This window comes from Cygnus olor, chromosome 23 (genome assembly GCF_009769625.2).
Source record: "Cygnus olor isolate bCygOlo1 chromosome 23, bCygOlo1.pri.v2, whole genome shotgun sequence".
NCBI lineage: Eukaryota > Metazoa > Chordata > Aves > Anseriformes > Anatidae > Cygnus > Cygnus olor.
Genome location: NC_049191.1, coordinates 2,427,936 through 2,455,615, shown reverse-complemented (window position 1 = coordinate 2,455,615; position 27,680 = coordinate 2,427,936). Strand labels below are relative to the sequence as shown.

The following is a 27,680-nucleotide window of genomic DNA, read 5'->3' as shown; positions in this document are numbered from 1 at the left end:
TGCTTTTATATTGCCCGTCTCAAAACCACTCAAGTCACGCTAAGGTAGCACGGCCAGGCAGCTGGAGTGGCGGCAGATTTTGATGTACGCTTGTGCCATTTAATAACCGAAGGAGCTCAAATTAAGTCGGTTCTCAGATATTTTAATGAAAAGTGGAATTAATGAAAAAGTGGAATTTAATCAAAAGTGGAATTTAATGAAAAGTGGAATTGCCCATCATATTCCAAGAAGTTTTAAGCATATTACTCGCTCGCTTAAGTGTTTCTCTCATCAAACAGAAATAAGTTGGAAAGAGAGGAGTTTTGGATCCTCCACAATATCTGATGCAATCCAGCTACAGTCAGCATTTCACTGTTCGTTCCCAAGCCCTCCTCCAGTGAACTGCCAGGACTGAGCATGGAAGCTTCTTCCTTCCCCACGCGATCTGACTCAGGAGTGTCACCCCAACATATTCACATTGCTTTTATTTAGGTCTTCTGCCAACAGTTACAGGGTAACAGACACTTGGGACTGCAAAGTCAAAGTTGCAAGCAAAAATCAGGACCAAGGCAAAAAATAAAAATAAAAATAAAAATAAAAATCCACAAAAGCAATCAAATCAAATATAAATACAATGTTCTGGAGCTCTTTAATCATACCGTTTTCTTTAATAAAGAGGTGGTTATGATCTTACAGTATTTTCTTTTGGCCTAATCCAAGGATTTTGTTACTCTTTACCAGTCTTAATTCCACGCATACAAAAAAAAAAAAAGTTGATATCCAACCTTTAAAATATAAGCCATATTTTCTTAATAAAATAAGTTTTGTGCTGCTGCTTGTTTAGTAAGTACTGTACATCAACTGTTCACGTCTATTTAACAAATGGACCATACAGAGTTCAAGCTAAAGCAAAAAAAAAAAAAAAAAAGAAAAACAAACACAAGAAAAACAACCCAAACAGGATGTCTTGTCAACACCCTATGTACAGTTCAACACTTGCTCGTATAAAGGAGGTACGAAAGGGGCTAGAATTGAACACAAAAGCACTGGAGTCCCCATCAATTTTCTTTCACAACTATTGAAGTGCAAATCACTCAGGCAAGATATGAATTTCACTCATTTATTGCTGTCCAGAGCTGTCTGGCTTCCCTTGCTGAAAGAATGACATTCTTTTATTTCATTAACTAATTTTCCAAGAAGAAAACTTTCCACGAGGCAACGCTGAACACTCGGGCTTTGTGACACCAGGCATCAGGTCAGAGGCTTGCAAGCACCAGAACCCCGCGACTGCCCTGGAAGCTCTGGGGCGAGGGCTGCTCTGCCCTCGCGCCCCCGTTACGTTCCAATAGGAGATCAGGGAAACAAACAGCATTCAACAACTGACAGGGAAATGAAAGCGATTCCTCTTCCCACAGGACTGCATGCACTTGGCGGTGGTTCCAGTCGCAGAAGGAACACGTGCGCACTGAGAAGGCAGAGACTCGGGAGCCGTTCAGGATGTTCACGTGGAGTTTGTGGCTAACTACAAGTCCTGATATGTAGCTGGGTTAACACCTATCCGCTAGGGGTACCAAAATGCACAGCACCTCAACATGCAGTTTTTCACTTGCATCTTGGACAAGAGAAGGGTAGAAATATCGAATGCTGGAGCCGCGCAGAAGGTACAGTGCATAGTCCATTATATAAAACATGCGGGTAACTCAAACCCCTTCTAAATTTCTTCAAAATGGAAATAGGGTTTAAAGGGCACAGCAGCTACTAGTTTGGCTTTTTTATTTATTTATTCAAAACCATGAAAACCCAACGCAGAGGGTGAAATAAGGGCAGAACATGATCTGCAAGTCAACAGCTGAGAGTTTCAGAAGCTGTGAAGCTTTTGTGTAGTTAAAATTGCTGTTAAAAGTAGGTGCTACATCAGCAAGTCTTCATTCATAGTTTTCTATGAACAGCCACCTTACAAATGAGTGCAAATCTTAAAGGTCCATTTTACATTTCAAGTCTCAAGGTTAAAAAAAAAATTGTTACAGAGCAACAAGCTGTTTCTGTAAATGCCCACGCTGTCTCTTTTCAAATGGTTAAAAATGGCATGTGCTATGCCACAGCTACTAAAAGACATTTCAGAAGTCTAGACCCAACTAAAACACTAAAATAAAAAATAGAAACCAAAATACCTTTGCCCCTTGCTGCAGAGCAGCAACCAGGTGCTTTCCGTTGTAATGCTGGTGAACAAACTGATTTACAGAGAGAACCTTGGCCTAAACCCCGATTTTATTCTTAGCGAGGGGCTTTCTAACACAACGTGAGCAGGTACAGCCTCTCTGAGATCATTTTGCTTTCAATGCACACAAGCCAGAATTCCGAGGATGAAATGGAGAGGTGCTGAGTTTGTGTCACTATGCAGGCACTTGTGTAGAGGAATGTAGGCTTCTCATGTTGACACTTAGTGTTGACGCGTTCCCTGCTCTCTAAAAGCTTCCCTAAGAGTTGGCTACCCTACCGACCACGAAGAGTTCCTGGTCTCCTCCCCACCACCTTGCAGATAGACAGCAGTGGAGTTTGACACAAGGTGCAAAGGAGAATATGAGCCAAATACTGTAGTCTTGAGGACAAAATACAACTGTGCTAAATGTAGGATCTTCACAGAAGGTGACATCAGTGGGCTCAGCACTTAGTTTGCATAGCATAGTGATGTCTTCGTTTTTCACAAATATGTTGCCCAGAAAGAAAACAGGTAGAGTGAATTCCTGGTGCTAGGACAGATTAATGGGCCAACATGACTACTGCGGTTTTCATGAAGGCAAGGCGAGTTCAAACATCGGAAAGTACAGAACTAAAAGATGTGCTTCTATCCACACGTACTGACAAGGGGCAGTGCTTGGGATAGATCTGCTTTGAAAATGCGTTCGCTCTTGGCAGTAAAATGGTGACAGCTCTTCCGTGAAAGAGCTTGGTAGGAGTGCACACGTAATTCTTCCTCTTGAAGGAAGCGTTGTGCGCACCTTTCATATCAAAAGCCGGATAATCTGCCCACCTGATATCGGTAATGAGTTGCTACTACTGCCCTGCTGTGCATAATGGTCATTCTGTGCAGCAAAATGAGTCTGAAAAGCAGTCACTACGTTACTGTTGGGAAAAAAAGGCTTTTTTTTTCCTGTAAAGAACACAAATCAGTAGGAGTTTCCCCCATGACAATAATGAGGATTTCGCAATTCTGACTAAGGAACAAATGTGGTGTGCTTTCAGATGAAAAACCCTGCGCGTGAAATCAGTGAGACCGTGACACGAAGAGCAGCAAAACCTAGCAGCAGACACGGTGCCAGTTTGGAGGTGCTGACGCTGGGGTACGCGGTACTTCCGAAAGCAGCCGGCCCAGGCAGGCATGTGTCGAAGGCACATGGTGCGAGGGAGATGGGTGCTGAGGAGTACCCCGGAGCTGCACGGACTGCAGCTTGTGACACTCACCGGACAGGAAACATGAGAAATCTCTGGCGCGAGCGCACAGCCTCAGGAAGTGCGGTGATGTAAACTCTGAGCATGTTAATGACTTGTGTATTTTGGCAACAGACTCGGTATCATATAAAAATAATGTTTAGTAAAAAAATCCCGGTGTCCATCATAGAAATTCAGGAAAAAAAAAATTGATAGCGATTTCTGTCCTCATGGGATGACAATGCCCCCATTTGTCAGAAACAGTTTTAAATAACAAGTAGTACATTGGAAACAAAAATGGGTCAGCAGCCATTAAACGTGTCCTATATGAAAGTGCACATCTTTCAATGGAGTTTAACCACCATGAGGTTGTGATCTAACACAAACTGCAACTTAGGACCATAGAAATTAACTCCTTCCGATGGAAATATGGACCACCATCAAGACAAGATTACTATTTTCCTTACAAGATTAAAAACATTGAAATTTTGCAGCATCGTAGTAAGGCACTCACCCATGGAAAAGTCTGTGACTGTTGCTTCAAGTGGCAGCAGCTAACTAGCTTTTAACACAAGGAAGACAGTTTTCAGTTCTGAGCTAAGTGCTAGGGTGCCTTACATTATATGGGGGGAATTATTCGGGGGCGGGGAACTGTTAGTGTTAGAATTCTCCTATAAACTAGTTGTTTTTTCCCCTTAACCCATTAAAGCATCTCATATTCTAAAATATTAGTTTTATAAATCTAGTCTTCTGTTTTAAGGCTCTAAAAATCCCCTCCCCCCAACCCCCACAAAAAATACCTACCAGCGCCTGGTGGGCAACGGAGGACCAAATCCGCCATTTCACAGTCAGGAGTCTATAGTATTGCATCTTAAAAATGAAAACCTGCTTCCGCCTCCTGGGAGTTTTATCCCTTCCTTGAATGCCTTCATGTGTTTGGTCAGGTCAAAATTTTGCAAAGCCAGAAAAAATTAAAAAAATAATCAGTCTCTTCCAATCCTACGAAGGTGTTGGATCTTTCTGTCCCGTGGTGCTGGTCTCCTGCCTCAAATCGACGCTGCCTGCCCTGCAGTGATTTCTCATTGGAAAAAAAAAACAAGGTGTCCCAATGCTTCCTTTTTTGTATGGCTCCTACAAATCTGAAAGCTTTCTTGAGTGAGGTAACAAAAGTTAGGCTTTCAAGCAAAGTACATGGTACGTAAAGTGTCCTGATGAACCTGCACAGCCTTTGCCAAGGCCTGGGGGTCTCTGCCGTTGCTCTGTCCAGATATATGGCTGCCCTCGCCACTGAAAGCGCAAGAAAATCATTGTGTAATTATTTAATATTCCCCCCCAAGGCACACTGAGAAACCCCCTTGGACATCTGAGTCTGCTGTTCTGGACGCTGTCTGCACCTCTCCCTCGTGCTAAGTGTGAACTGTGCCCAGCACTGCGGTGATTCCAGCACCCCGAGGTGGCTGCAAATCCTCAAACACCCCAGGGATGCTCCTCCAAGTCCGGGATGCGATCAAGATGGGATCTGGATTTAACCCTCCTTGACCCCCATTTCCTCCTAGACTGGGACCTAAGAGGACGTAGCTACGGGCAGGTCTGCAGAGCTGCTCTGATCCAGCCTCTGTTGGACCCGAAGGCAGCGCACTCGTGCCCCGCTGCTCCTCCCTAGGGTTTGCCCTCCGTGAGCCCGCAGGACCAGCCCGCTCACCTGTCGTGCTCCTTGTCCACGAGGTGATACCGCGCTCTGAACGCCACCAGTCGGGCGTAGTACGCCGGGGCCGGGATGGAGACCGAGCGAGTGCAGCGCACGTACGTATGGCACAGCTGGTAGGTGAGGATTTGCAGCTCATCCGCCGTGAATCGGTTGTCATCCCAGAGCACGTAGTAATGGGACGGCCGGCTCGTACCCTGCCAAGAAAAGGGAACGGTGTGAAATGAAAGGTGCTGCCCGTGCCTGCAGGCAGCTGCCTGGTATCCCGATCACCCTCCTCCCCGATCAAAATGAGACAGCAGAACAGCCTGAGCAGGAGAGAGGTCCGTGCTTCCCTAATTTAAGAACCCCACATGTGAACAAGCACTGTGAGGCAGGAAAGCACTTTGCACTGATGTGCGAACTATGCCCAGGCACTGCTGGTGCTTCCGTGCTGCTTCCCCAGGCCCCTGCCACCGCACGGCATCGCGCGTTGCACCAACACAGAGCTCCCCACACAGCTCCCCACCGAACCAGGCCAGCTCCCCGCTGTCCTTGCAGCGGGAGAGGATGCCAAAAAGCCTCTTTTGCGGAAACAGCTGTAGATTAAGTGAGTGCAATTTCTTCTGTATGGTTTCTGACTAATCTTGGCTGCCTGAAGAAGGGCAGCTGTAAAGCAAGCCACCTCCTCCAGGGACGGCTGGCCCCAGCTCTCCCGCCCACGGGCAGACAACAGGTCCCTGCTGACAACCAGGCGCACCAGCGAGCCCAGCGCGCTCAGGCACCAGCTGACAAGCTGCTGAGCTGGCCGCTCCAAAGAAGGAAATTCTCAGAGGAGAGATCCTTGGCTCCAGGAGAGAAACCAAGCACACGCCACAGAACGCAGCGGCCACGCCACCTGGCACCTGCTAGCCCAAGCCGCTGCAATGGCAGCTTGGAGCAAGCGCCCGTGTCTCCAGGGAGGGCCCCGTCAGACGCACGAGATGCAATCTGCAGCAACAACCAAAATAAAACAGCAGCATCACAACGGCCAGCTCTGCAGCACAGTACCTGAATGCCTGCGTGACTGCACAAGTAGAAGTCAAACTCAAAGGGGTGGGTGATGTTTGTATCCACTGTTGTTCCGGCTGGGATGTTCCCACTCTTCCCAATCTACAGGGAATAGAAAGAGAGATCCAAGCACTGCACAATTTGAGTATTTCCAGCTGCCCGGAGCACCGCCTGCAACACCTGCTCTGCATTAGGGCCACAGCACAGGGTCCCCCAGCTCAGCATCTCGGTTTGGGAGCGCCATGCGCAGCCACTCCACTCGGAGGGAACAGAAACAGGTCATCCCGCTCTGCTCCCTGCCCCAACAGGCCTGCCGGCATTTTCTGCAAGCATCAACACCAGCCATGACATAGACAGAGAGCACACTACATAAAAAGGCAGGCAGGCAGGGTGAGGGCTGGGCACTGGCCCGTCCCACTGCAGAAATGAGGATTAAGTGAGTAAAACTCCAGGGATCTCTGCAGAGAGAGTACACTAGAGCCTTTGACTTAAGATACCGGGGCTTTTACGCCCTGGTCAAAAATGGTCCTTAGTTCCCAAGATTAAGTCTTCACGCTCAGGGAGAGCCAGAGTCTGGTTAGACGAGATTTAAACCCTAAATATAGATCAGAGAGTTACTGCACAGCACACACAAAGCACACATGAACTAGCTGTGAGCAAGCAAGGGGTTATTCATCCTGTCACAACGTCAGCGGCTACAGCTATCACCAAAACAACAGATGTTTTCAAGCTGACAGAGGCTATTTCAAGAGAGTCACCAGGATCATCAGCACCCAGTAACTCATAACAACAGCAAACAGCTGTCTGGGTTTCTAGAAGCAGCCTAATCCACATGGATACGGGAGTCAATTGAGCAGCAGATTTTATTCAAGAAAGTGCTCTGCCTGCCAGCAACGAGCTTTCCGCTCGGTGAAGTCCAGGGCTGACTCTCCCTAAAAGCTGGCGATGAAACGTCCCCCTCCGGCCCTGCCGCTCACCCTCTCGTTCTTGTCTGCGCAGAAGAGACGGGTGTGATGCCTTTTCTGGACGACGATGTAGGTGATGCCAGGCTGGTAATCCTTTTCCAGTTTGATGCAGGCGTCGCGGATCGCTAGGAGCTCATAGTGAAGGATCTGGAGAGACAAGTGCACGCGGAGTGAGCGGACGCAGCAGCTGGGTTTCTGCACCCAGCTGTCCCTGCCCGCCCTCAGGGAAGCCGCAGCAGCCAGCGCAGGTTTAGGCAGCAGCGCAGGGACCAAGAGATCCGATACCGTCATCCACGAGCATTTGTCAGCACTGCGCGTCCCCAGACACAAGTGGAAAAAGAGGAGAGTGCTCAAAGCTAGCCTCGGGAGATGCTTCAAAGCACCGACCGCCTGGTGCCCTCGTGCTGCCAAGCACGTCCTCGGTGACTGCCAGATGCCCAGCACCGGCTCCGCAAGGCTTTGGCCCAGCTCCCGCCAGCCAAATCAGCCCAACACCACCAGCACGCACAAAGCATTTCAGCAAAACCCTGCAATTTCAGGCAACAGAAATGCTAGTGAGGCAAGCTCGGGGCCTTAAAAAGACCCTTCCCTCCGGCTGCAGGCTGGCCTGCTGCCCCACAGAGCTGCACGCCCCAGCTCTGCCGGCCGAGGGGGGTGCAAGTGGTCCTCACCTGCGGGAGCTGCCCCTCGGGAACACCGTCACGGTAGAAGATGATCCTGGTGGGTTTGAAGCGGGTGGATTTGTAGAACTGGATGAGGAGCTCCCTCACCATGTAGGACAGGTCCTCGATGATTTCCTGGCGAGGCCGCTGCACGCGCACCGTGGCACAGTACCGGCTGGGGTGGGCGTCCATGCTGCCCACAACCTGCAGGGACAGAGGTGGGCCAGGCCGACGCGTTACCAGGGGAAGGACGGGGGAGATGTGGGACTTTCCCAGCCTCTGACTGCTTCCAACACCCACAGCTGGCCGTGGGCAGCACCCTGAGCTCACAGATCAGGAGATGGGACAGCAAATACCATGAAGACAACTGCAGCCGAGAAAGGACAACCCTGGTGGCAGCCACATCCCAGTTTCATGCTCTGCAGTGCCCCTCGGGGCATTTACAGGAATTCCCAGTGAGATGGCTGGGCTGGCACCACTGAGCCACACGGGGCTGTTACTGCTCTGTCTCTGCTCCTGCTCAACAGCAGAGGGGCGAAGGGGGAGTGGGGCTACAACTCTTCTCCCTCCATCCCTCACTTGAGGCTTTGGGCTTCCACAAAGGGCAGCTCAGCCTGCAACCTGCTCTGCTGCCCCACCAGGGCAAGGACACCCCCAGGTACAAAACCCCACCATCGCCGTGCTGTAAAAGCCGCTTAGGTCCTTATTACAGGAAGAGCAGGGAGCTCAGCCCTTTCCTCTCCAAATGTGGCAAGAGCACAGCCGCCCTGCCCACACTGGGGTGCCGGGAGGTCTTTGCCCGAAAGGTGACCGAACCAGGTCAATGTTTGCAAAGAACAGCTGCCAGCATCACGTCCCCGTGCCCCCGCTCCGCTGCAGGAGTCACCCAGCGCAGCCCGGCGCTCTGGAGGGGAGACCCCAAAGACGTCAGGCACAGAGGCCGAGGGCAGCCAGGCTCAGCCGTGACGCAGGGGTGGGGGCACAGCGTGAGTCACGGCGCCGAGGCGGGTTTTAGCCCACGCTGTGACATGCTGCCACGCTGCCCGGGCGCTTTGCTGCTCTGAGGCCAGCGGGACGCTGCTGCGTGGTCCGCATCCCGCCCACCCGAGCAGGGAAAGCACCGCAGCCCCACATCCTCTGCGGCACTGAGCCCATCCCACGGCCCCCACCCTCAGCACGGGTTTCGCTTTTGCTTAGCGAAAGGAGCTCTAGGTTCTGGGCTGCTGTCAGAGCTGAAACGCTCAGCAGAAACGTTTCCTTTAGCCCTAGCAATGAATCCTTTCCTATCGTCTTATTAACAATGCGCCAAGGAGAAGGTTAAGGCCAAGTCTATACCCTTCTCCTCCCCTGCGGCTCCGAAAAAGCTTTTACAAAAATCAAGAAAAACAAAACAAACCACAGTGGTCCCGTACAGAAAAACACAGAAAGTGTTTTCAGAGTGGAAGCACCGCCGCCAGGAAACAGACTGCCCTGTCCCACCCACACCTATGAGCAAACAGCCAAAAGCATTTCCCAGCCCCTTTTAATTAAGAAAAAACCACTCCTACAGAGACATTTGCATGCCATGGAAAACCTGAGCTATGAGTCCTGGAAAGCTAAGAACTGAATAGGAAAATGCTGACATGCTTAATTAAAACAGATGCTGTGAGAACCTGACACTCTCCTTCACTGCAAGGAGCACAAGGACAACAGCCTGCAGGCTCCCAAAGGGCGCGCGCTGCCAGCCAGCCCCACCGGCAGCTGAGCGTCACATCACTCCGTGGATGCTCGTTATTTGCTTGGGGTAAATAAGCAAAGTCACCCCATTTCTCCCCCTCCGTCTCCAGTCCCTGCTCTCCCTGCCGGGGAAGGTGCCTCCCAGAGCTGCTGTCAGCCAGCGCTGATGCCTCCAGCCCCAGGGAGCACAGCAGCAGCACCGAGCTCCCTGCAGGCCCTGTCCAACGGGGCCCAGCACATCACGAGCCCCATCTGCTGGCAGCTGCCAGCTCTCCCGGCTGCTGCCAGCTCTCCCAGTGGCTCCTCAAAACCACAGCTCCTCCGTGAAGAGGCAGGAGGGGACTGGGGCCCGCAGGAAGCCCCAGGCAGAGCCTGTGTCATGGGAGAACCCCAAGCAAGTCCCAGGAGTAGGATCCCCTACAGTGGCACTTTCAGGTGTTTCCCACCTCCCCGAAGTGGGATCCAAGCACCCTACAGAGCATGGGGCCACCCTGAGAAGTGTCACCATGGGGACAATGGTGATAGAATACAGCCTCTTCAGGGACACGCAATTCCTGTTCCAGCTCCTGCCTCCCTTCAGGGCTATCAGACACTGAGCCCAGCCTCGGGAAGGGACTTACGGCTGTTATGGAGGGTTTCTTCCCATCTCCTGCTGGCGGGTGAGTGACGTCGGCCCCGAGGAAGATCACCGGTTGCTGAAAGACTGCAGAGCTGGTGGGAAAGGAGAGAAAGCAGCAGTCAGCCTTTTGGGGCATCTCAGGGCGATGCTCAGCCCAACACAGATGAGCAAGCTGCATAAAGGATGTTGTGATTCTCTGGGTTCTAGCTTGGGCACTGGCACATCAACAGATCGTTACAAGGCGAGATGAGCTCGCCTACATTTCAGACAGATACTTCACAGAGCAGCCCATGGGTCCCCTCTTCCTCAGGGAAGGCCATGCTGGCAGCACTGCGACGGCCCAGAGGAAGGCAGGCCAGGAGGGACATGGGAAACGAGCCCTAAAGCTGCGACGGGCAGCAGCTATACGAACCGCTGGTGAGGCACAAGGATGTTGTTGATCCCGCCAAGCTTGACGTTGATCTTGAGGCAGAGGTTGGAAAGGGTCTGCGGGGAGGTTTTCACCACGTTCTTGACCTGGACGCACTGCGTGGCCATTCCCAGGAGGGTGTCCCCAACACGCTTCACCTCAGCTGCAGGCAGAGGAAGCACGTGAACAGGCAGGCAACGAGCGAAGCACAGCTTCCAGTGTTACCCTCCAAAATGGGGGGAGAAAGTGGGAGGGCAGAGCCAGAGCAAAACCCTTCTCGTCCCCCTGCTTGCCCCTGCCCCAGACGCACCATACACCGGTGTTTTCCCCGGCAGGATGACAATGATGAGCTGAAGCCCTGAATAGGTGTTCTTGAGGTGTCGAAACATGGGCTCCACGCTGTCTGCACCCTGGGCGTATTTGCAGAAACAGGGCTGGCCTTGGATCGGCATCCCTGCATCCTTGGAGATCTTGCGCAGCTGGTCCGTAAAGTTCCTGCGCGCCGGAGGAAAGAGGAGTCAGCCCCTCTGCACCGCAGCACGGGACAGAGCTGGGCCCATCACACCACCACGCCTGCAATCTCACAGCATCCAGCAACCCCGAGAGAGATGGCAAAGGGAAGTCACTGCCTGTCTCAGCAGCACGTGCACCGCACGGGGAACACAAGCACAAGACGACCAACAGGAGTTGGAGCGGAGCGACCCCTGCCTGGCCGTCCTCTCCTAATGCTCTTACCCACTGTAAGGATTTTTCCTAAGGACTGAAGGAGCTGTAAGCTACTCCCATTTAGATGATTTCAGAAGAAGAAGGAGCAGACCTGTTCCCTGGGACCGTTGATTTCTAGGTGATTGCAAAGCTGGTGCAAGCCTTCGCTTACCAAACCAGACAACGTGCTCTGGTGTGTGCAAGCTCTGCTGCACTCCAGGTCACCAAGGATAAATTTGATGCAGGGAGAGCCGCAGGGAGAGCCACAGGGAACACGGGGCTCCCAGCTCTGCCAGGAGCACTCCCCCAGCCCAAAGGGGTGGCAAGAGGAGCGCTGCGTCACTCCCACCTGCACCCAGTTCCTGCAGATGTAGAGGCTTTGAGCTGCTCCAAACCATCCCAAAACATAACGGTGTTAAACGGAGCCAGAAGAGCCAAACCAAACGCTCGCCTCGATGCATCCGCCCTTGGTCAGGAGACACCTGGGTCCCCAGCACAACCCCAGACCAAGGTGACTGCTTCTCTGACTTAAACTCTTAAAGTACAAAGGAAACCACTCCAGGGTAAATCTGAAGTGGGACGGAAAGTTCACTTGCTAAATTAAACTCAACTTTGAGCTCTTGGGGTACTGCAGAAACTTTTAACTAAATATCTCTCATAACCCATCCAGCTTCCCCTGAAGGAAATTCAGGTCAGAAGAGCCAACGCAGCGTATCTGGCTTTATGGCTGACACCATCAGAGCAAGAAACTGCAGCTACCTGCTGCAAAGAGCAGACTGCGGAGAGACTGACTGTCAGTAAACGTGTATGAGAGTGATGATGTGCTAACTTTAACCTGGCAGGCTTTGCGATGGCTCAGGGGCTGTTTGCAGCCAGGATAAACAGTCAGGCACTGTGGATAAACTAACAAGAAACAACACTGAACACCCAGTCCGGACCTGGATCAAATTTGTACCAGCAAGCAGTTCAGCCGCGCAGAGATCCGATATCCGTGATAAGGGAAGTGCAGCCTGGGGCTGGGAACAGCAGGGTGGCTGCCCTGCACGCCAACACATCTCCCTCTGCCTCTTCCCACCCTCGCGGGCTGCCCGTTTCCTTACTTCAGCACCTCTTCTCGACACTGCTTCTGCGGGGCAAAGCAAGCAATCGCCCAGACTTTGATCTCAATGCCGTTGTAGAACTGCTTCCCTCGCATGTCCCACACGCCTTGGTTGGGAGTTGCAATGGCCCGGTTCTGCAAGGCAAACAGACGGTCAGAGCGCTGAGAGGCCACGTCCCGCGAGGCAGGGAGCGGGACCGCCTCTGGCCCCACGTCGGCAGCCCCTGGGGAGCACACGTGTCGTGTCTGCGCTCCCCATCACGAAGCTGCACACCCTCGAGAGCTGAAAGCAGCTCCCCGCACCTTTAGGGACTAGCACGGCGCTCAGCCACGGTAATTCAGAACCTTCGCTGCTCCGAGGTGATGGAAAATAGACCTGAGCTGTTCTCATGCAGCACCACGAGGCAGCGGGTCCCAGGCAGCCATGTGTCCCTCTGGGTGTGGGCGCAAACCCCAACCACATCTCAAACACGAGGAAGGATGACCAAGCCTGACTCTGAATACCCCTCTCTTTCCACCCACTTTCTTGTCACTGCATTACTTTTGCCTCCAACTTTCAGAAGAGTCATATTGAGAACCACAAAACAAACAAAAAGACACAAACAAATCCAAGGCACTCTGAAAAAAATTCCAGCTCTAACCCACAAACCTGAAGGCAGCACAAGTTTTAGTTAAAACCGGGGTTTTCTGCTGCGAAGGCATCTCTGCACAACACACCTGAACATCCCCAGCACAGCCCTGCTTACCCTGCCTCCGTACTGCAGGATGGGTGCTGGCAGGACCCTCCCCGTCACCTCCGTCATGTCATCTTTCACCTTGATCCCAAACTCCTGAATATACGGATCCAGGTTGTAGCTGGCATTCTTCATCTGCACAGGGAAGGAAGGGCCAGTGGGCGGGAATGAGACCAGCTGCTTCATCCCACACAGCGTTCAGCTGACCGGGAAACACGGGCACAAAATATTTTCCCTACAGCGCTGAAGTCCTCTTTGTAAGGAGAGGGGAAGCGATTTAACACAGAGGGCCAGATTCTGCCCTCCAAAGTGACCCGGGGGCAACCCGATTTTGAACGAACTGACCAATGCAGCCAAGGGCAGAGCCTGCTCCTAAGATTTAAGGCTTCAACGCGAAGGTTCAGACTGGCAAGACGCTGTTATCAAACGTCCCAGGAGGAATATCAAATGTGCCCAGCTTCCAAAGCCCAGAGACATGGGTTTGGATAACAACAGGGCCATTAACCAGATCCTGTCCATCCACTGCTGGAGCCAGGTTTATCGTTCCCCTGCTCGCCCCAGGCAGACCTGGGGACACAGAGTTCCCGTACCACAGGCTGATAATGCACGGTCCCCACGTGTCTGGAGCTGAAGTCATTTCTCTAATTTGTTTTTCTATTTTTAGTCCCAGCTCCCTTTGTGTCAGGTTCCATCAACGTAAGGACCTGAATTTGCTGCACGTGTGTTTCCACGGTCACTTTGAGCTGTGTTCTCCTGTACAAGCGACCATTACAGGCACCTCCGACAGGGGATTCAGTAAGAGGAGAGGAATAACCAAGCCATTAATCCCACCAGCATCTCTTAAACAGGCTGAAGCTGCCTTCTGCAGGGCAGCTCAGGAGCAGGACCAGAGCCAGGCACTGTTCCACAGTGCCCCAGCCTGCCACCGGAGCCCAGCCCGACAAGGACCCCCCGTGCAGGGGCACGTACCAGGCGGCTGATTTCCTCCTGCCTGTCCGGGGCAGACCTGGCCGTCGCTTTTATCATGGTTGACGTTTGATTGTCTGTGAGCTTCTTGATGCACCGCTGGCCTGCCACGATGTTACACACCTGCACGCAGGGGAAAGCGAGCAGCCACGTGTTAGGAACGTGTGAGGCACGGAGAACCACAGCCGACCTGTCCCGTGGGTGCAGCACTCAGACCTGGCAGCCAGCCCCAAACCAGAGGTGATGAGCCTGCAGCTGCAGGAGAATGGCATCTTTACAGCATGGTCTCACCCCTCACTTCTTAAAAACGCCTCTCGCCAGGTCAACGCTGTGGCAATTAACACCCATTATGCATTAGCTGCAGAACATTGTCATGCGCCTGCCACCAAAGGCCGGAGGCCGCTGCCTTTGCTTTTCACGGTGCCCAAAAGCCGGGGCGCCCAGCGGTGCGGAGCTGGCACTCACCTCCAAGGGCAGGTACGTGTGCTTCTGCTCCTGGCCAACCTGGAGACAGGGTAGGTGAGGGTATTTCAGCTGCAGGTTGTATTTCTGCTTAAAGTACTGAGCCACTGTGCACTCCACTGTCTGACCGCTCTCCAGCTGCAGGGGAAACCTGGCAGAGGCAGGACACGAAGGATGCACCTACTCAGAACAGACACCTCCACACCTCAAGCACTACTTACTCTGGCTGGAAAGAAAGGGAACTGGTAGGCTCCCACCTTGAGCTACCACAAAGAAAAAATAAAAAGCAGCTACCACAAAGAAAAAATAAAAAGCAGAAGGGCAGCATTTTCAGAAATCAAGAAAGGAATACTCTGATCCCAGCGTGAGACTGAGGGCCCGAAATAAAGCTCTCCCTCACTAATCCTGCTAATCAGGGCAAATGTTTATTACAGGACATGCCACACATGCCACTGCCAGGTACATAAATACAGCCACACTGGCACTCACAAGGGCTTCTGTGCTCGGTGCCCTCTTTGGGAGCTGAGCTGAGCTACAGACAAAAGTTAACCAGCTCTTGAACGCTTAGAGGGGTGAGGAGAGCATGACGGGCAGGAGGAGGTACAGCTCACTGTAAAACTAGGAAAAAAAATTAAAACTTCCCCAATGCAGGGCTGGCGGGTTCTGGGCCATCAGTAGCAGGAGCGTGTGATGCCCAGCCTCACCCGACACCACCAGGAAATGGGGATGCAGCACGGAACGTGCCCGCCCCGCACGCTCGCCATCCCAGCGTCTCCCCTTTACTGCCAGCGCCGGGCTAGGCAGAACCTGCCCTGGAAATGCCCACGGGCTGCAGACAGCCGGCAGCTCAGCACCGGGGGTACCTCTGCCTCCCCCCGTCCCTGATGGGTGCTGCAGAGCCCTGTTGGGGTCTGTGGGGAGCAGTTCAGCCCCGGAGAAGCATGGGGTGCACTTGGTCTGCAGCCCCCTAACACAGAGGGGGCTCCCTGGCCCAGCCTCCTCCCAGGCACGTGCAAATAATTTAAAGGCAGGGGATTGCTTTATCCCCTGACAAAGCTTTTGCTTTGGCAGCGTCTATTTTAAGCAAGAAGAAAACCAAACTCAGAGGTAAAAACTAGGACAACTGCTGGCATGTCAGCTCCCGCCCTCTGCAGCGCGCTGCCTGCCAGACAAAGCATCCTCTCCGCTCCCACCCTCTGCATCCCGCTCGTGTTCACGGCGCATGACAGCGCGGCGCGAGCTGCTGCGCACAGCACTGCTGCAGAGCGCCAAACACATCGCCTTTCCCTGTCACAGGCTGGAGTTTCCCCCTCCAGCTCTCCCTAACACCAACAGCAGCTGCTAAAAAGGAGAACAGCTCAGATTTTTCCAAGGGCATCTTCCCACCCGCCTTACGTCTGGTGGCTGGCCGGCCGCCTGGTAACGTTACACACGCGGTATTTCCTCTTCATCTGCCCACAGTGGGTAACCTCCACCTTCAGACCTGATGCGAGACAGAAAGACACAGCAGAATCACCGGTAAATGCGGGAGCAACTCCCTTTTGCCCAACTTCCCCGTGACGCTGCGGACACCTTCCTTAAATAATGAACCGTTTGCAGAGCAGGCAGGCTTGCAGATGCCTGTGAAGTGCAGCGAGGGAGGCAACAGTGCCCCAGGAGGCATTTTAAAGGTGCAACCCCCGTATCCCCTCCCTTGGTGCCGGGGCTGGGTGCAGGACACCAGCTGATTTACTGAGGTTAGTGTTTGTGGCCGTCCCCTAGCGCCACCCCAGGGCTCTACCTTTGATCTCCTTGGTGAACCGCACTCTCTGCGAGTCTGTCAATGGCTTCGGTTGTTCGTCGATGTTCCGGATATCCAGCACCTCGCACATGAACTCGATGACAGGCTGGGCTTTGTAGAAGGCCGTTGCAGACACTGCAGGACAGATACCACGATGAGTCTCTGCTCTCCTCCAGCAGAGGGACCTGACCCGAGAGCAGGCCAGATGCAGCCTCCCTGAACACATCCAGCCCCGCTGCTGCAGTTGCCCACTGCGGGCCCCAACTCCACCACATTCAGCACCGGAGATTTGGCTCCCACTGGACAGACCCTACATGAGAAGCCCCCAACCCAAAGAGATGCTGGGACCTGGCCTGTGCTGCTCTCTGCGAGCAAATGTGACTGTGCTGTGCACGCTGGAGAGAAAAAGTGTTTATGCTGGCATGAAAAATACATCACCGTCAATGTTGAGCATCATCTTCCACATGGCAGGCCTGACGGACTGGTGGAAGCCGAACCAGACCTCCCTGCCGCCTCCCAGGGGGTGGTAGTAGCCTTCGGGCGGGGAGAAGAAGGAGCGGCCGACAGGGGTGTACCTGCAAACCGAGGGAACAGCACGTCAGACAACAGGCACCGACCACGAAGTACCCCCAGCCCGTCAGAGCCATCGCTTGCCCCGTTGGCCCTGCCAGCTGCACGCCCCCATTTCTTTCTCTTGGGGAAGCATTTACGGCGATAGCACCACCGCCAGTGCCAGACAAAGCAGCCTCCCCGGAGTCCTTGAAGAGCATTCCCAGCCACAACGGCCTGCCAAGGACAGCCGGCTCCCCCAGCACAGCCCCTCCCCAGCACATTTGGTGCCTCTGGGGGACGCGGCGGAGTCCTGCCTCCCCCAGCGCCCACCTCCAGCCCCCCCAGGTGCAGGTACCTCATGGAAGCCAGGTGCCTCATCGCAACATCCAGCGCCTGGACGGACTCCAAGGGGACGGGGATCTGCCCGCTCACCAAGGCTTCGTGGAGCATGCGCCAGCTCACAATGGCCATCCACTTGATAGAGACCTTAAATATCCTGTCCTTGCCTTCTCCTGGGATTGTCACCTCAAAGTCAACCTGGGAAGGGAAGGGGAGCGATCACGGCATTGCCACAGGACTTCAAGGCCACAGCACAAGGAGACACAGGTTGTTTTTAGTGGGTTAGGGTGCGCACGGCACATCGTGCATGCCTGCATGCGGTCCCCTGCCCCCCTCTTACCCTCTCGTTTCCAATAGGTAAGGCCGTGACCGTGTAAATGTTTTTCTTCCCATCGTAGACTGGTTTTCGGTCTCCGAAGATCTGAGGTTTGAAGTGTTGTACCATGTACTCCACGACCTCCCTACACAGACAAGCAGAGGCAAGAAAGAGGGACACAGGGGAGAGAGGAGCAAGGTTTGTTTTGCCAGCTTCTTCACAGCCCAACGCCTTTTGTGACCTGCCAGGTCCTGAGCTTCTCCACCTGGGGCACCTCCGGGCTCTCGCTGCAGTGCTGCGGGCCAAGGGACGGCAGGGCCAGATCTCTCCCAGGCAAGAGGGCCCCCACACGAACACCCACGTGCCTCGCTCCACGGCTGGTTAAATCAGTTTCAGCAGAACAAGTTTACACAGCATGCAGCAATGTGCCCCCACGCGCACCGGAGCTGGCTGCAAACCCGCCGTGCTTGCCAGGAGGGCGAGAGGGAGGGACTCGCTTCCTGCGAGCGCTGGCTGCCAAGAGCACAGGGAACAGCAGCTCCAGCATCTGCTTCGCTGGCCTTCGAGGGGAGGCCGGGGGCAGGAGGGGAAGGGGAGTGAAAAGAGCGACAAAAAGCTAAAAAATAAGAATAAAAATTAAAAAAAAAAAGCAGGCAACGGCCTGAGATCTGGGGCTTGCTATTTTTAAAATACGTGACTGTTGCCAAAATAGCACAGCTGCTTTGAAGAAGCAGGGGACTGCGGTGAGGTTCAGGACCTCCTAAGCTATCAGGAACAAATGCTGCTGTGCAGACGCAGCTCACGAGGTTCAGCCATCTGCGGACGCTGGGCAGCGCCGCAAGCCCAGCACAGAAGGGCTCCAAGCACACAGGGCTGAGAACGAACCGACCGCACCTGGCACTGTCCAGGCCTGCTGGGCACGAGCACGGCCTCCTGCAGGGCCCCAGCACCACTTCCAGCACTGTTTCACCACCCCAGCACAGAGAGAGGGCAAAGGCAGCCACAGACGATGTCACCCTGGTGATTTCCACCGGTGGAGAGGGACAAAGGCACTTATTGTGTCTCCACAAGGAAACTGGAGGTGGGAAGCGAGTGCCAAAACCTCTAATACTTGCCTTACCTGTTGACTCTGCGTGGACATTTGTCGGGTTTGATATCCACTTCATAATGGTACACATCGATCTTGGGAATGTCCACCTCAAAGTAGTTGGCTAAGAGCTTGATGGGCTTCCCAACGGTTCCTATCCCGGGCCGACGCGGCGCCTGAAATACCTGCTGCAAGGGTGGCAGGTATGCGCCTGCAGCTGCGGGGAGACAAAACAGGGGTCAGGAGGGCTGGGAGAAACTCCAGCACCCGGTCAGACGACACCGAATCCACAGCCCTCCGTCACCACACCCCAAACTCACACCCAGGGCATGAGGCAGCAGCTGCAGACCTGGGACCACGGCAGCAGGAGGAGGAAGGAGCTTCCCCGGGCACCACAGCCAGCCGAGCTGCCACACGGCAGCACCCGGCGCCCTGCTCCTGCCCTGCCTCCGCCAGCTGCTCCAACGTCAAACCGCCTACCCAGCAGGTAAATAATCTCCACTCTGCATTAGGGCAAGTAACTCGAACAGGGCCGCGTGTGGCAGCCGCACAGAGCTCGGAAGGAACAGAGGAACAAACCGCACGTCCCATGCCCAGGCACACCTACGCCCTAACACCTGAACTCAATTTTCTGACCAGCGGCTGGCGACAGAAGTTTGCTTCTCCCGACACCAGGAGACTTGTTGTGCTTCACTTCCACACTACGAGGGCTTTGAAAGCAGCCAGCACGCTGCCTCCACGCTGCGCTTCACCTCCCGCTTCACACGAGGGACGCCGCGATCTGTAAACAAGCGGCGCAGCGAGAGGAACTCTCCAGCTCTCGGGTTTTAAAGCGAGGACGGCCTCGGCCCAGCCGAGAGCCCTCCGCGGGCCTCCAGCAGCAGCAACCTTCAGCCGATCATCCGGCAGAGGCCGGCACGCTGAATTAGTGACGACGCACCTCGACCAAGGCCAGGCCTTCCACAGCTGCCACTTGTTTTCCTTGCCCGCAGCTCCTCGGGGCGGCAGCCCCCGGGCTCCCCGTCCCGCAGCGCCGGGCAGGCCGACCCTCGCGATGGTGACACCAGGGACGCCCCACGTCGGGCTCTGGGGACCAGAGCGCTTTGGGACCAGAGGAGCTCTAAAAACAGCCCAGATCCCGACAGCGCCAAGCAGGGGCCCGGAGGCACCGGCCTCGCGGGGTCGCAGGGCCCCGGGGGACTCTGTTCTCAGCCCGTTACCTGTTACTGTGCCTGCGCTGCATTAACGGCTAGATTTTGCAGGGTAACATTGCTTTGATTTCATACGGGTTGTTAACGATTGCATTTCGAACTCCTGGTCACAAAACAACCCAACCCCAGCACCCGAACTTTCTTTTATCCCTTCCTCCCTCCCCAACGTGTAATCCTCATCTGCTGTTCAACAGCAGTCAGGTCGGCGAGGAAGGCGAACTCCAGGGAAGTTGCTGCTAGAAAACAGAGAAAATGAAAAAATATTTTGATGAAAACCTCCTCTGGATTATGGGAGGTAGCCAAAAATAATCCCAATGCCCACACCCACAAAAAGGGATGCACCAGTTTTTCCTCAAGGCTTGTTACAGACACTCACTAGTGAAGTTCTGGAGCTGAGGACGAAGGGACGGGCGCCAGCACGGCACCAGAAGACTGAAGTGCTTTTCTAAACTGACAGCACCTTTGGACTCAAAGATACCTTAAAATATTGCCAAAGGAACATTCAGCACTGCTGCTTTTTAAACACGATCTGCCCTTTCCTGATCTGTACCTATCCCCGTCTGCATCTTTTATTTGTTTCTCAAAACCTAGCGAGGTCTTCAGCCAGCTGGGCCGGGTGCAGGGAACGCAGCCTGTGAGATATTCAGAGCACTCCGTCTGGATGGCCAACTGTCGAAGCCAGCCCCCAAACAGCATCCCAGCTCCAATTTGGGATCCGTAACACATGGCGCTCTTAGCACCCCTCGCTCCCCTCCGGTTTCCTTTTAAATCCGAATTTCAATCCCAGGCTAAACGTACCAGATCCAAGAGCAGCAACCTGAACTTCAAATTTGCTTTTCAGTTTTGCACCTGACCTCTGCAAGACTTCTCTGGATGAAATGCCACCAGGACCCTGCGTGTTTGCCCCTGCTGCCTTTGGTCTTAGCTAGCAGCGATGCCCGACAGACCCAGCTGATTTCATCCCAAGCCTGCACAATCGCGTCCCACTGCTGGTGTCGGCGCCTGGCCAACCGGCCGCACCGCCAGCTCTTTGCTTTTGCTTCTGAGCCGGTGAGCCAGGAGCCCTGCGCTGTGAAAACTCACAGGGGCGTTGAACGCCCTGAGAGGCGATGCCGGGCTGCAGACGGACGGAGGAGAGAGGGATGGACGGGGACAACGGGGCCGGAAAAACCTCACTCCGCAGAAACCCAGCGCCCCGGCTGTGCCGTTCGCCCACGGGTTGCAGAGGGCATCGGCCACGCGGCGCCTCGAGCAGCCGAACGAGCACGATGAGGATCCCCGGGGCTGACACGGGGCTCGGGACGCCCGCAGGGGCTCCCGGCCGTGTTGGAGCGCGGCAGTTCCCCGGCCCCAGCAGCTCCTCGTGCCGGGGAGCGCAGCCGCGCAACCGCAGCCTCCCCGAAACAAAAGGGCGAGCTGCGCTCCCGAGGCGGCTCGTTTTAAGAAACCGATTTTTCTGATGAGCTACTCGCAGTGTAATTCGTGTCTCCACACGACGAATATTTCTTGGCAATCACCGGCTCCCTGGCTGCGAGCTGATGCATTTTTAAACCGTCGTTAGCAATCAACGAGGTATTTGCCAGCGCTGCTGGAGCCTCCGCTTCCCTGCTCTGCCTTTCGAGCACGAACCCACGCGGGCCCTCGCACGGCGCGCGGGCAGGACGCAGCTCTCCTCCGCCTCTCCAGGAGCCGTGCTGCTCCTCGGCAGCTGTCAGGGCTGGCATTCGGTCATTCCCTCTCCTGTTCGGGACCTTCTGATCCAGGAGATGATCCCAGAAGCTGCGCACGTGCAGGATGGCACCTCCTGGCGTCCGTGACTCCCTCTCCTCTTGCTTTGCCTCCCCGAGGAGGCAGAGGAGCAGCCTGGAGGCACCGTGGCTCCTGGAGAGGAGCTGAAGCAGCTGGGGAGAGCAGGAGCAGAAGCGTGGTGCAGAACGGGATCCACACAGAGCTGTCGGGAGCGTGCGGGCACCTGCCCCACGTGGCGTCCTCGCAGCCTCCACCTTTCCCAAGGCACCGCCACACAACACACCTCCCAAAGGCCCCTCCAGCGCAGCGCCGCACGAATCGGTCCATAAATAACGCCCTCCCATACAAACCCTTCCACCTGAGCATCTCCAGATGCTTTGGGAACATAAACCCTCCCAATTAAGACCATGAATCACGGATTAAGGAGTCAGCCTCGAGCAACGCAAGAGCTGCCTCAGAAGCTCAATGCAAGCCACGAAATACTGCGAACGCAGCGACACTGAACCGGACATCCTTGCTGGGGAGAACGGCACCGCGAGAGCGGGGCAGCAGCGGGATGCTCCATGAAGATGAGGGCAGCAAGCAGGACCAGCGTCAGGGACGGAAAAGCCGGGCCAGAGGGTTTTAATTGGTGCCTGCAGGCCGCCGGGGTCCTTGAACACGAGGAGCTGAAGCAGTCGGGCACAGCAGCGCGGCCCCGGGCTCGCCGGAGGTTATCGCCTCATCCCGCCAGCAAAGGACGGCCGATAATTGCTTTCCCTTCCCAAATTCCTTTGAGATCCCAAGCCTTTAAAACAAGCCTTTAGCTCCCGGTGTCTGGCGCAGCGGTGCTGCCCAGGACACGACTATTTATAAGCGCGGTAACGCCGGGGCAGGGGAGGAGACGAGGGCGATGCAGCACCCGAAGGCACCCGGCAGCCCCAAACCCCTCCAGCCGGGCTCCTGCCCCTTCAACCCACGCGGGAGAGACCCCAAAATCCTCTGGCGAACCTGCCCTGGACTAACGCTTCCCCACGCCACGTCCCTGCCCTGCTGTGCTCGCTGCCTTGCTGCAACCCCCTCCTGAGCCCCCCCGGCTCCATCGGCTTGTCCCAAAAGCTGCTCCCCACGGGCCACGAGGACGCAGCAGAAAGGGAGCAGAAAAGGGGCCAGCGGCGAAACGCGCACGAGTCCCCCCTTTGGTAGAAGGAGCCTGGTTATAAAATAAAAAGCGACCCAAACAGCCCGGAGACAGAGGGGTTCCTCTGCATACCTCAACTCTCCATGGCAAAGCCGCAGACTCCCACTTTGTCATGTAAATGAGCGCGCCCAGGGCCAGGGGCTGGAGGGCGAGCGTTGGTGGCGCCGCACAATGCAGCCAGTGAGCGGGATAAAATCCGCCTGCCGTTATAAATTCAGCAGCCTGCGAGGAATCACAGGCTTCATCACGGGCTTCGGCACACAAAAGCCGCGCCCCGGTGACGCACGCGGCGGGAGCCCCCTCGGCACCGCTGCTGGGCTGCGACGGGCGAGGGCAGAGCCGCCAAGGCGAAGCTGCCTTTGGGGCGGTCAGTGCTGGAACAGGCTTCGGTCCTGTTACTTCTTGGAGCGGCTGGCCAACGCGACCCACCGACCAACAGCTGCCCGCGCCGGGGCGAAGCTGCCGGTGGAAAGGCATGAAATTACCACGTCATCTAAATCCTCTCCGCCGCCGCATTCAGACGAGAGGCCGGGAGAATGGGGCCGAGACAAAAGGGAGTTTTATCACCGCAGAGGGTCTGGTTCGGCCCCCGCCCCACGGCCCCCTCCCCACGCACCCACACCGCAAAAATGGAGCCAGGAATCCGAGGAGAGCGAGCGAGGTGGTGGGGAGCACGCAGGGACGTGCCTCCGGACATGCAGCGTGGCCCATCCTCAGCCTGAAGAAACCCTAAATCAACCCCACGCACCACCCCGAGAAGGGAAAATTCCCCGTCAGGAGGCAAAGCAACCAGCGAGAAAGTCAACTGCCGCGGGCAGACGGAGCAGGGACAGAGCTGGCGTTCCTGCCTTGCACGGGCCTGAGCAAAACGCACGAGAAACGCCATCCACAGGGCTTGGGGACGTTTCTCCCGGTGTCCCCAGGCCAAGGAGCCACCCCGTCCCCACCAGAGGCCCCGGGCAGCCCCGTCCCGCTCGTCCCCGCAGATGTGCGGCCCCATCTGCACCCGCCGCACGTCCGCGAGCGCAGCGCGGCTCCTGGCAGCTCCGGCACCTGTTCTCCCCGCCGCCTCCCTCTGCCCCGCGCAGCGGGACGGGCTCCAAGCAGTGCAATTCGTTAGCTGCTGCCCCGGAATAGCCAGCTGGAAACGAGACTTTTCATTTCTGGAAATGGCACAGCCAAAAAAAAAAAAAAAAAAAAATATTTCTGGGCGCTTCAGGCTTTTCTTTCCCTTTCCCCCCCCCCGTTTTTAAAGGATCCCCACTCCTCCAGTGTTAGCATTCCTCCAAAAGCCAGGTTTTCTCCATCTGGCCTCTTTTGACACGCACGCACGCACTCCCAATGCCCGAAGTTACCACCTCCAGAAGCAGCAGCTCCGAGCGGGCAGGGTAAGACAGGACCACACGAAGCCCGGAGTGCAGAAGGCGCTCTCTGTATCTCAGCTCCGCACACCCAGACGTCCGCGCCCGCTAACTCCCCGCCACCACGTCACCCCGCGCCCGGCCAGGTTAGCGCTGCTGCAGCCGCCGCTCGGCTCGACGCCACGCCGGGTATAATTAGAACATGACCACACGGCAGGCAGAGGGCTCCAGCTGGACTCGCGGACTCGCAGCGTTAAACCCGTCCCTGTGCCCCAAAGCTGATTTTCCGAAGGGAGACCCCGACCCGCCCCCCCGGGCAGGTGCTGCTCCTGGCCTGTGGCTGCGTCCCAGAAATACCCCAAAGCTGTTTCTGATCTGTTTTACTCTGGTATTTACTCTGGAAAGCAGCTTACTTCTTTGCACCCCCCACACCGAGCATCTCGCTCTGCAAAGGGCATCGTTACGCCACGTCACACCCCAGCTTGGAAATCGCAGGCGACGAACCTGAAAGCCTCCGGTTAAAAATCTCCCCAGCGCCGGGTGGCCGCGGTTCTGCCCTGCGTCAGCCGAGGGGCGCGCAGCCCTGCAGTTTGGGGAAAAGGAGCCAAACCTATACGGTGTGCTTTCCTTGCTCAACCAAAAGCTGCATTTCAAACCGCTAACACTTAACGAAGCCTACTACACTTTATTTTCTAGGAGTCCCGTCATCCAAGATGCCCACGCAACCCTGCATAAAGGAAATAATGCTGGAGATGTTGGATCCTGGCTGGATTTGAGATCATGTACTGCAGCCCCTCAGCGGGATGCTGGCGAAATCCCCGGCTTCCAGCACACCCGGAGAGGGGTTTCATACCTGTGTCTGGCTGGCTCTTACAGGGAACCTACTGGTGCTACCACAAATCCATCACAACTACCGTTAACAGGTGAGGTTTTTTCTCTCCACGCTGCTGTTAACAGGGATTATGAACCAAATTCCGTGTTTCTGGGGCCAGCAGCGTGCATCAGGGGCTCCAGCAGCACAGACACAGCCCGGTGCCTCGGTGGCATGAGCCGACCCCCAAGGGTTGTCCCGCCGAGCCAGCCCCCCAGCCCCGCACGCCCACCTTTTTGTGCCTCTGACCAAACCAAGGCAGCCGTCAGTGGGAAAACCAAATTCCCAGCGGGTCAACCAAAGTCCCCAAACCCAACTGCAGCCCAGCAGGCAGCTTGTCCGTCTGCCACACGGAGGCACCGCCGCAGCGCTCAGCAGAGCCCAGATAGCTGGAAATTCAGATATTTCTCCCGGAGTCCCCAGGCCAAACACGCGTATTTGTCTCTCGAGTGGAGAGGGGCCAGCGCCTGGCAGCCAGCACCGCTCTCCAGGCTCTCCTCCTCCACGCGGGCTGCTCGTCCAGTCCCTTTCATCACCGACCAGGAGCCCGGGGACTCCACTAACAGCGCCTAGAAAGGGCAGCAGATAACATCTCTCCGGCCTCTTCCAGGAGGGTTTCACATGCGCTGGTGTAGACTTTCCAAGCACAAGCGAAGAAAGTGCACATCTGTGAGCAGCAGACAAAGAAAGCCTCCAGCTCCTGATAAAGGGACAGGACAAAGGGAAGGACAGCTTCACCTTCACGTTTCGCTGTGGCCACGCAAGAGGGCACGTCCTGTCTGTGGGGCAGCCCCACGGACCCCGCAGTCCAGGAGCTTCCCCTAAAAGAGGTTAAAACCCCTGCTACAGATCGCAACACCACGCTGCCGAAAAAAAGCAGCGCCTTTCTACCCGATTTGTCTTCCTTTCAACGTCTGCCATCTTAATAATTTGTCTCTAGTTTGTTCTTCACTGGGTTTAGAGATTGAAGAGTTTAAAGATAAATCATACATGCTATGTGTTGAGGCAAGGTGCTTCTCCTGGCTTTGTTTCTTGCTATAATCCCATCCTAAAAACACGCACATGTGAGTTCATGCTTCCTGAAGATAAAGAGATCCAACAGACAGAACAGCTTCGGGTTTTTTGCCGGGTTTAGCACAGGAAGACAACTGTTAATATTAACAGCATTTAGGAAGTTTGCAAAGGATAAAGAAAACTAAAAGTTGGGGGAAAACCAAGTTTAGCTTTTAAAACCACTGCACGCATGTTCCTCCCCCAGCAGCTGCCTGTACGTCTGAAAATTTCCCAGGTTCCCCTCTGCTGCCTTTCCAGACATTTTCATGTTCAGCACATCCGAGCGTGGTTTTTTTCCCCCGTGCGCTTTATTATCCTGACAGGTTAGAGCTCTGGCGTTATTAAAGCCTAAACGCAAGGCCCGCACCACACCGAGGAGACCGTCAGCAGGGGAAGGGGCTGCACAAGGCAGGCGGGAGGCACGGCGCTCATCCTGCTGACACAGGACAAACATTTCCTGGCACGCAGGGTGACCCCGGCGGCGCGGTCCCGCTACAGCCCCGTGCGGGAGAAGAGCCTCGACGAAGCCGGCTTCCCACAGCCAGATCTGGGGGAGAAAAGGGCAAACTCCCAACAAAGGGGCATCAGGGCTTCGTTCCCAGTGCAGCCCCCATGCAGAGACATCAGCTGGGCCTGAACCCCGGCACGTCCCCATCCTCCCCAGCCCATCTGAGAGATTTCAAAGCACCTTAACAAAATTACTGAAGCCCGACAGCGCGCGCGTCGGGGCGTGAGCTGTGCTATCGGCGTTTCCCAGACGGAGCCGGGGTGCAGGGGCACTATCGCCCCGGCCACGCCGTGCCAGCCCCGCGCTGATCGCCAAATCACGGTCTCCAGGAGGCCAACACATCAGCACCAAACACACCGCTCCGGCAGCCAAAAGGTAACGTAGACGCGTAGGTATCTCCACGCTAGGCTTCAATTAAACGCGTGAAAAAAACAAAAAGGGACGCGGCTCGATTTTAAACACGCGGTGGTTTTGCATCAGAACCGCAGCACGTTGCGGCGGGCACCGAACTCGCCGGCACGCCGCCCCGCGCAAGGCCAGGCCCCCGCATCGCCCGCTCCCCTCCCGCGCTGAGATATCCAAAACCCATCCCCGTGGCGATGCGGGAGCCTGCGGTGCTCACGGCTGGCACCGGAGCATCTGGCACCGCCACGGCCCGCTGCGTGAGCCCGGGGAGCCCCGGGGGGCCGCGGGGAGCTCGAGGCGGAGGCCGGGAGCCCCCGCTTGGAACCGGGGGAGACTCCGGAGCTCAGCCCCGGCCCCACAAAGCTGCAACGGGGGGCGACGGGGAGCTGAGGGACGGGGCGGGGGGCGCGCGCACACACGGTGCTGCTGCTCCGTGGGGAGCGGGCACCCCCCGGGGCTGCCCCATAACCCCCGGGGCAAGCCCACAACCCCCAGGGCAGCCCCACACAGCCCCCTCGCCCCCCAGCTCGCCCCCTCGCCCCTCACAGGCTCCCCGGTCTCACACCCGCAGCCCCCAGGGGGTAGCGCGGACAACACCTCCCGTCCGCGGCGTCGTCCCCCCCCCCCCGCTCCGCCTCCCCACCGACCTGCTCCCGAGGGTCCCGCTTCCATCCCATCCACGCGGGGCTCCGCTCCGAGCCGGGGGCCGCGGGCAGGGCCGGGCAGAGGCCGGGGCTCGGGGCCGGGGCCGGTGCCGCACCGCCGCCGCCTCACGCCGCCACCCAGCGC

At 55.8% G+C, this 27,680-nt stretch overlaps 1 protein-coding gene and 1 long non-coding RNA gene across 2 annotated transcripts in view; one reads left to right on the top strand and one right to left on the bottom strand.

The window, feature by feature from the left end:
• The window catches only part of LOC121058896, a 9,421-nt gene extending 6,198 nt beyond the window's left edge, over window positions 1-3,223 (top strand). Inside the window, exon 2 of the long non-coding RNA XR_005814387.1 lies at window positions 1,395-3,223. This is a non-coding gene — a long non-coding RNA (uncharacterized LOC121058896). The remainder of the gene's footprint in view (window positions 1-1,394) is intronic.
• On the bottom strand, window positions 624-27,680 carry LOC121058892 (protein argonaute-1). Its single transcript, XM_040535019.1, has 19 exons — window positions 27,539-27,680; window positions 18,587-18,770; window positions 17,491-17,611; window positions 17,167-17,348; window positions 16,698-16,834; window positions 16,260-16,394; window positions 15,875-15,962; window positions 14,483-14,630; window positions 14,021-14,140; window positions 13,064-13,186; window positions 12,319-12,452; window positions 10,824-11,008; window positions 10,517-10,676; window positions 10,106-10,196; window positions 7,779-7,973; window positions 7,120-7,254; window positions 6,143-6,244; window positions 5,111-5,310; window positions 624-4,695 (listed from the first exon to the last, which is right to left on the bottom strand). Exons 1-19 carry the CDS (start codon window positions 27,561-27,563, stop codon window positions 4,587-4,589), a joined length of 2,574 nt encoding a protein of 857 aa, XP_040390953.1. The 5' UTR covers window positions 27,564-27,680; the 3' UTR covers window positions 624-4,586.

What these genes read in the sequence shown, in the direction of transcription:
- LOC121058892 (XM_040535019.1), bottom strand. Translation starts at nt 27,563, where the DNA reads ATGGAAGCGGGACCCTCGGGAGCAG. An exon ending in TCCTGCAGTACGGAGGCAGG is followed by an intron (nt 12,453 to 13,063) that starts GTAAGCAGGGCT and finishes TTTGCCTTGCAG; the next exon opens with AACCGGGCCATTGCAACTCC. An exon ending in GGGGAAAACACCGGTGTATG is followed by an intron (nt 10,677 to 10,823) that starts GTGCGTCTGGGG and finishes CTCTGCCTGCAG; the next exon opens with CTGAGGTGAAGCGTGTTGGG.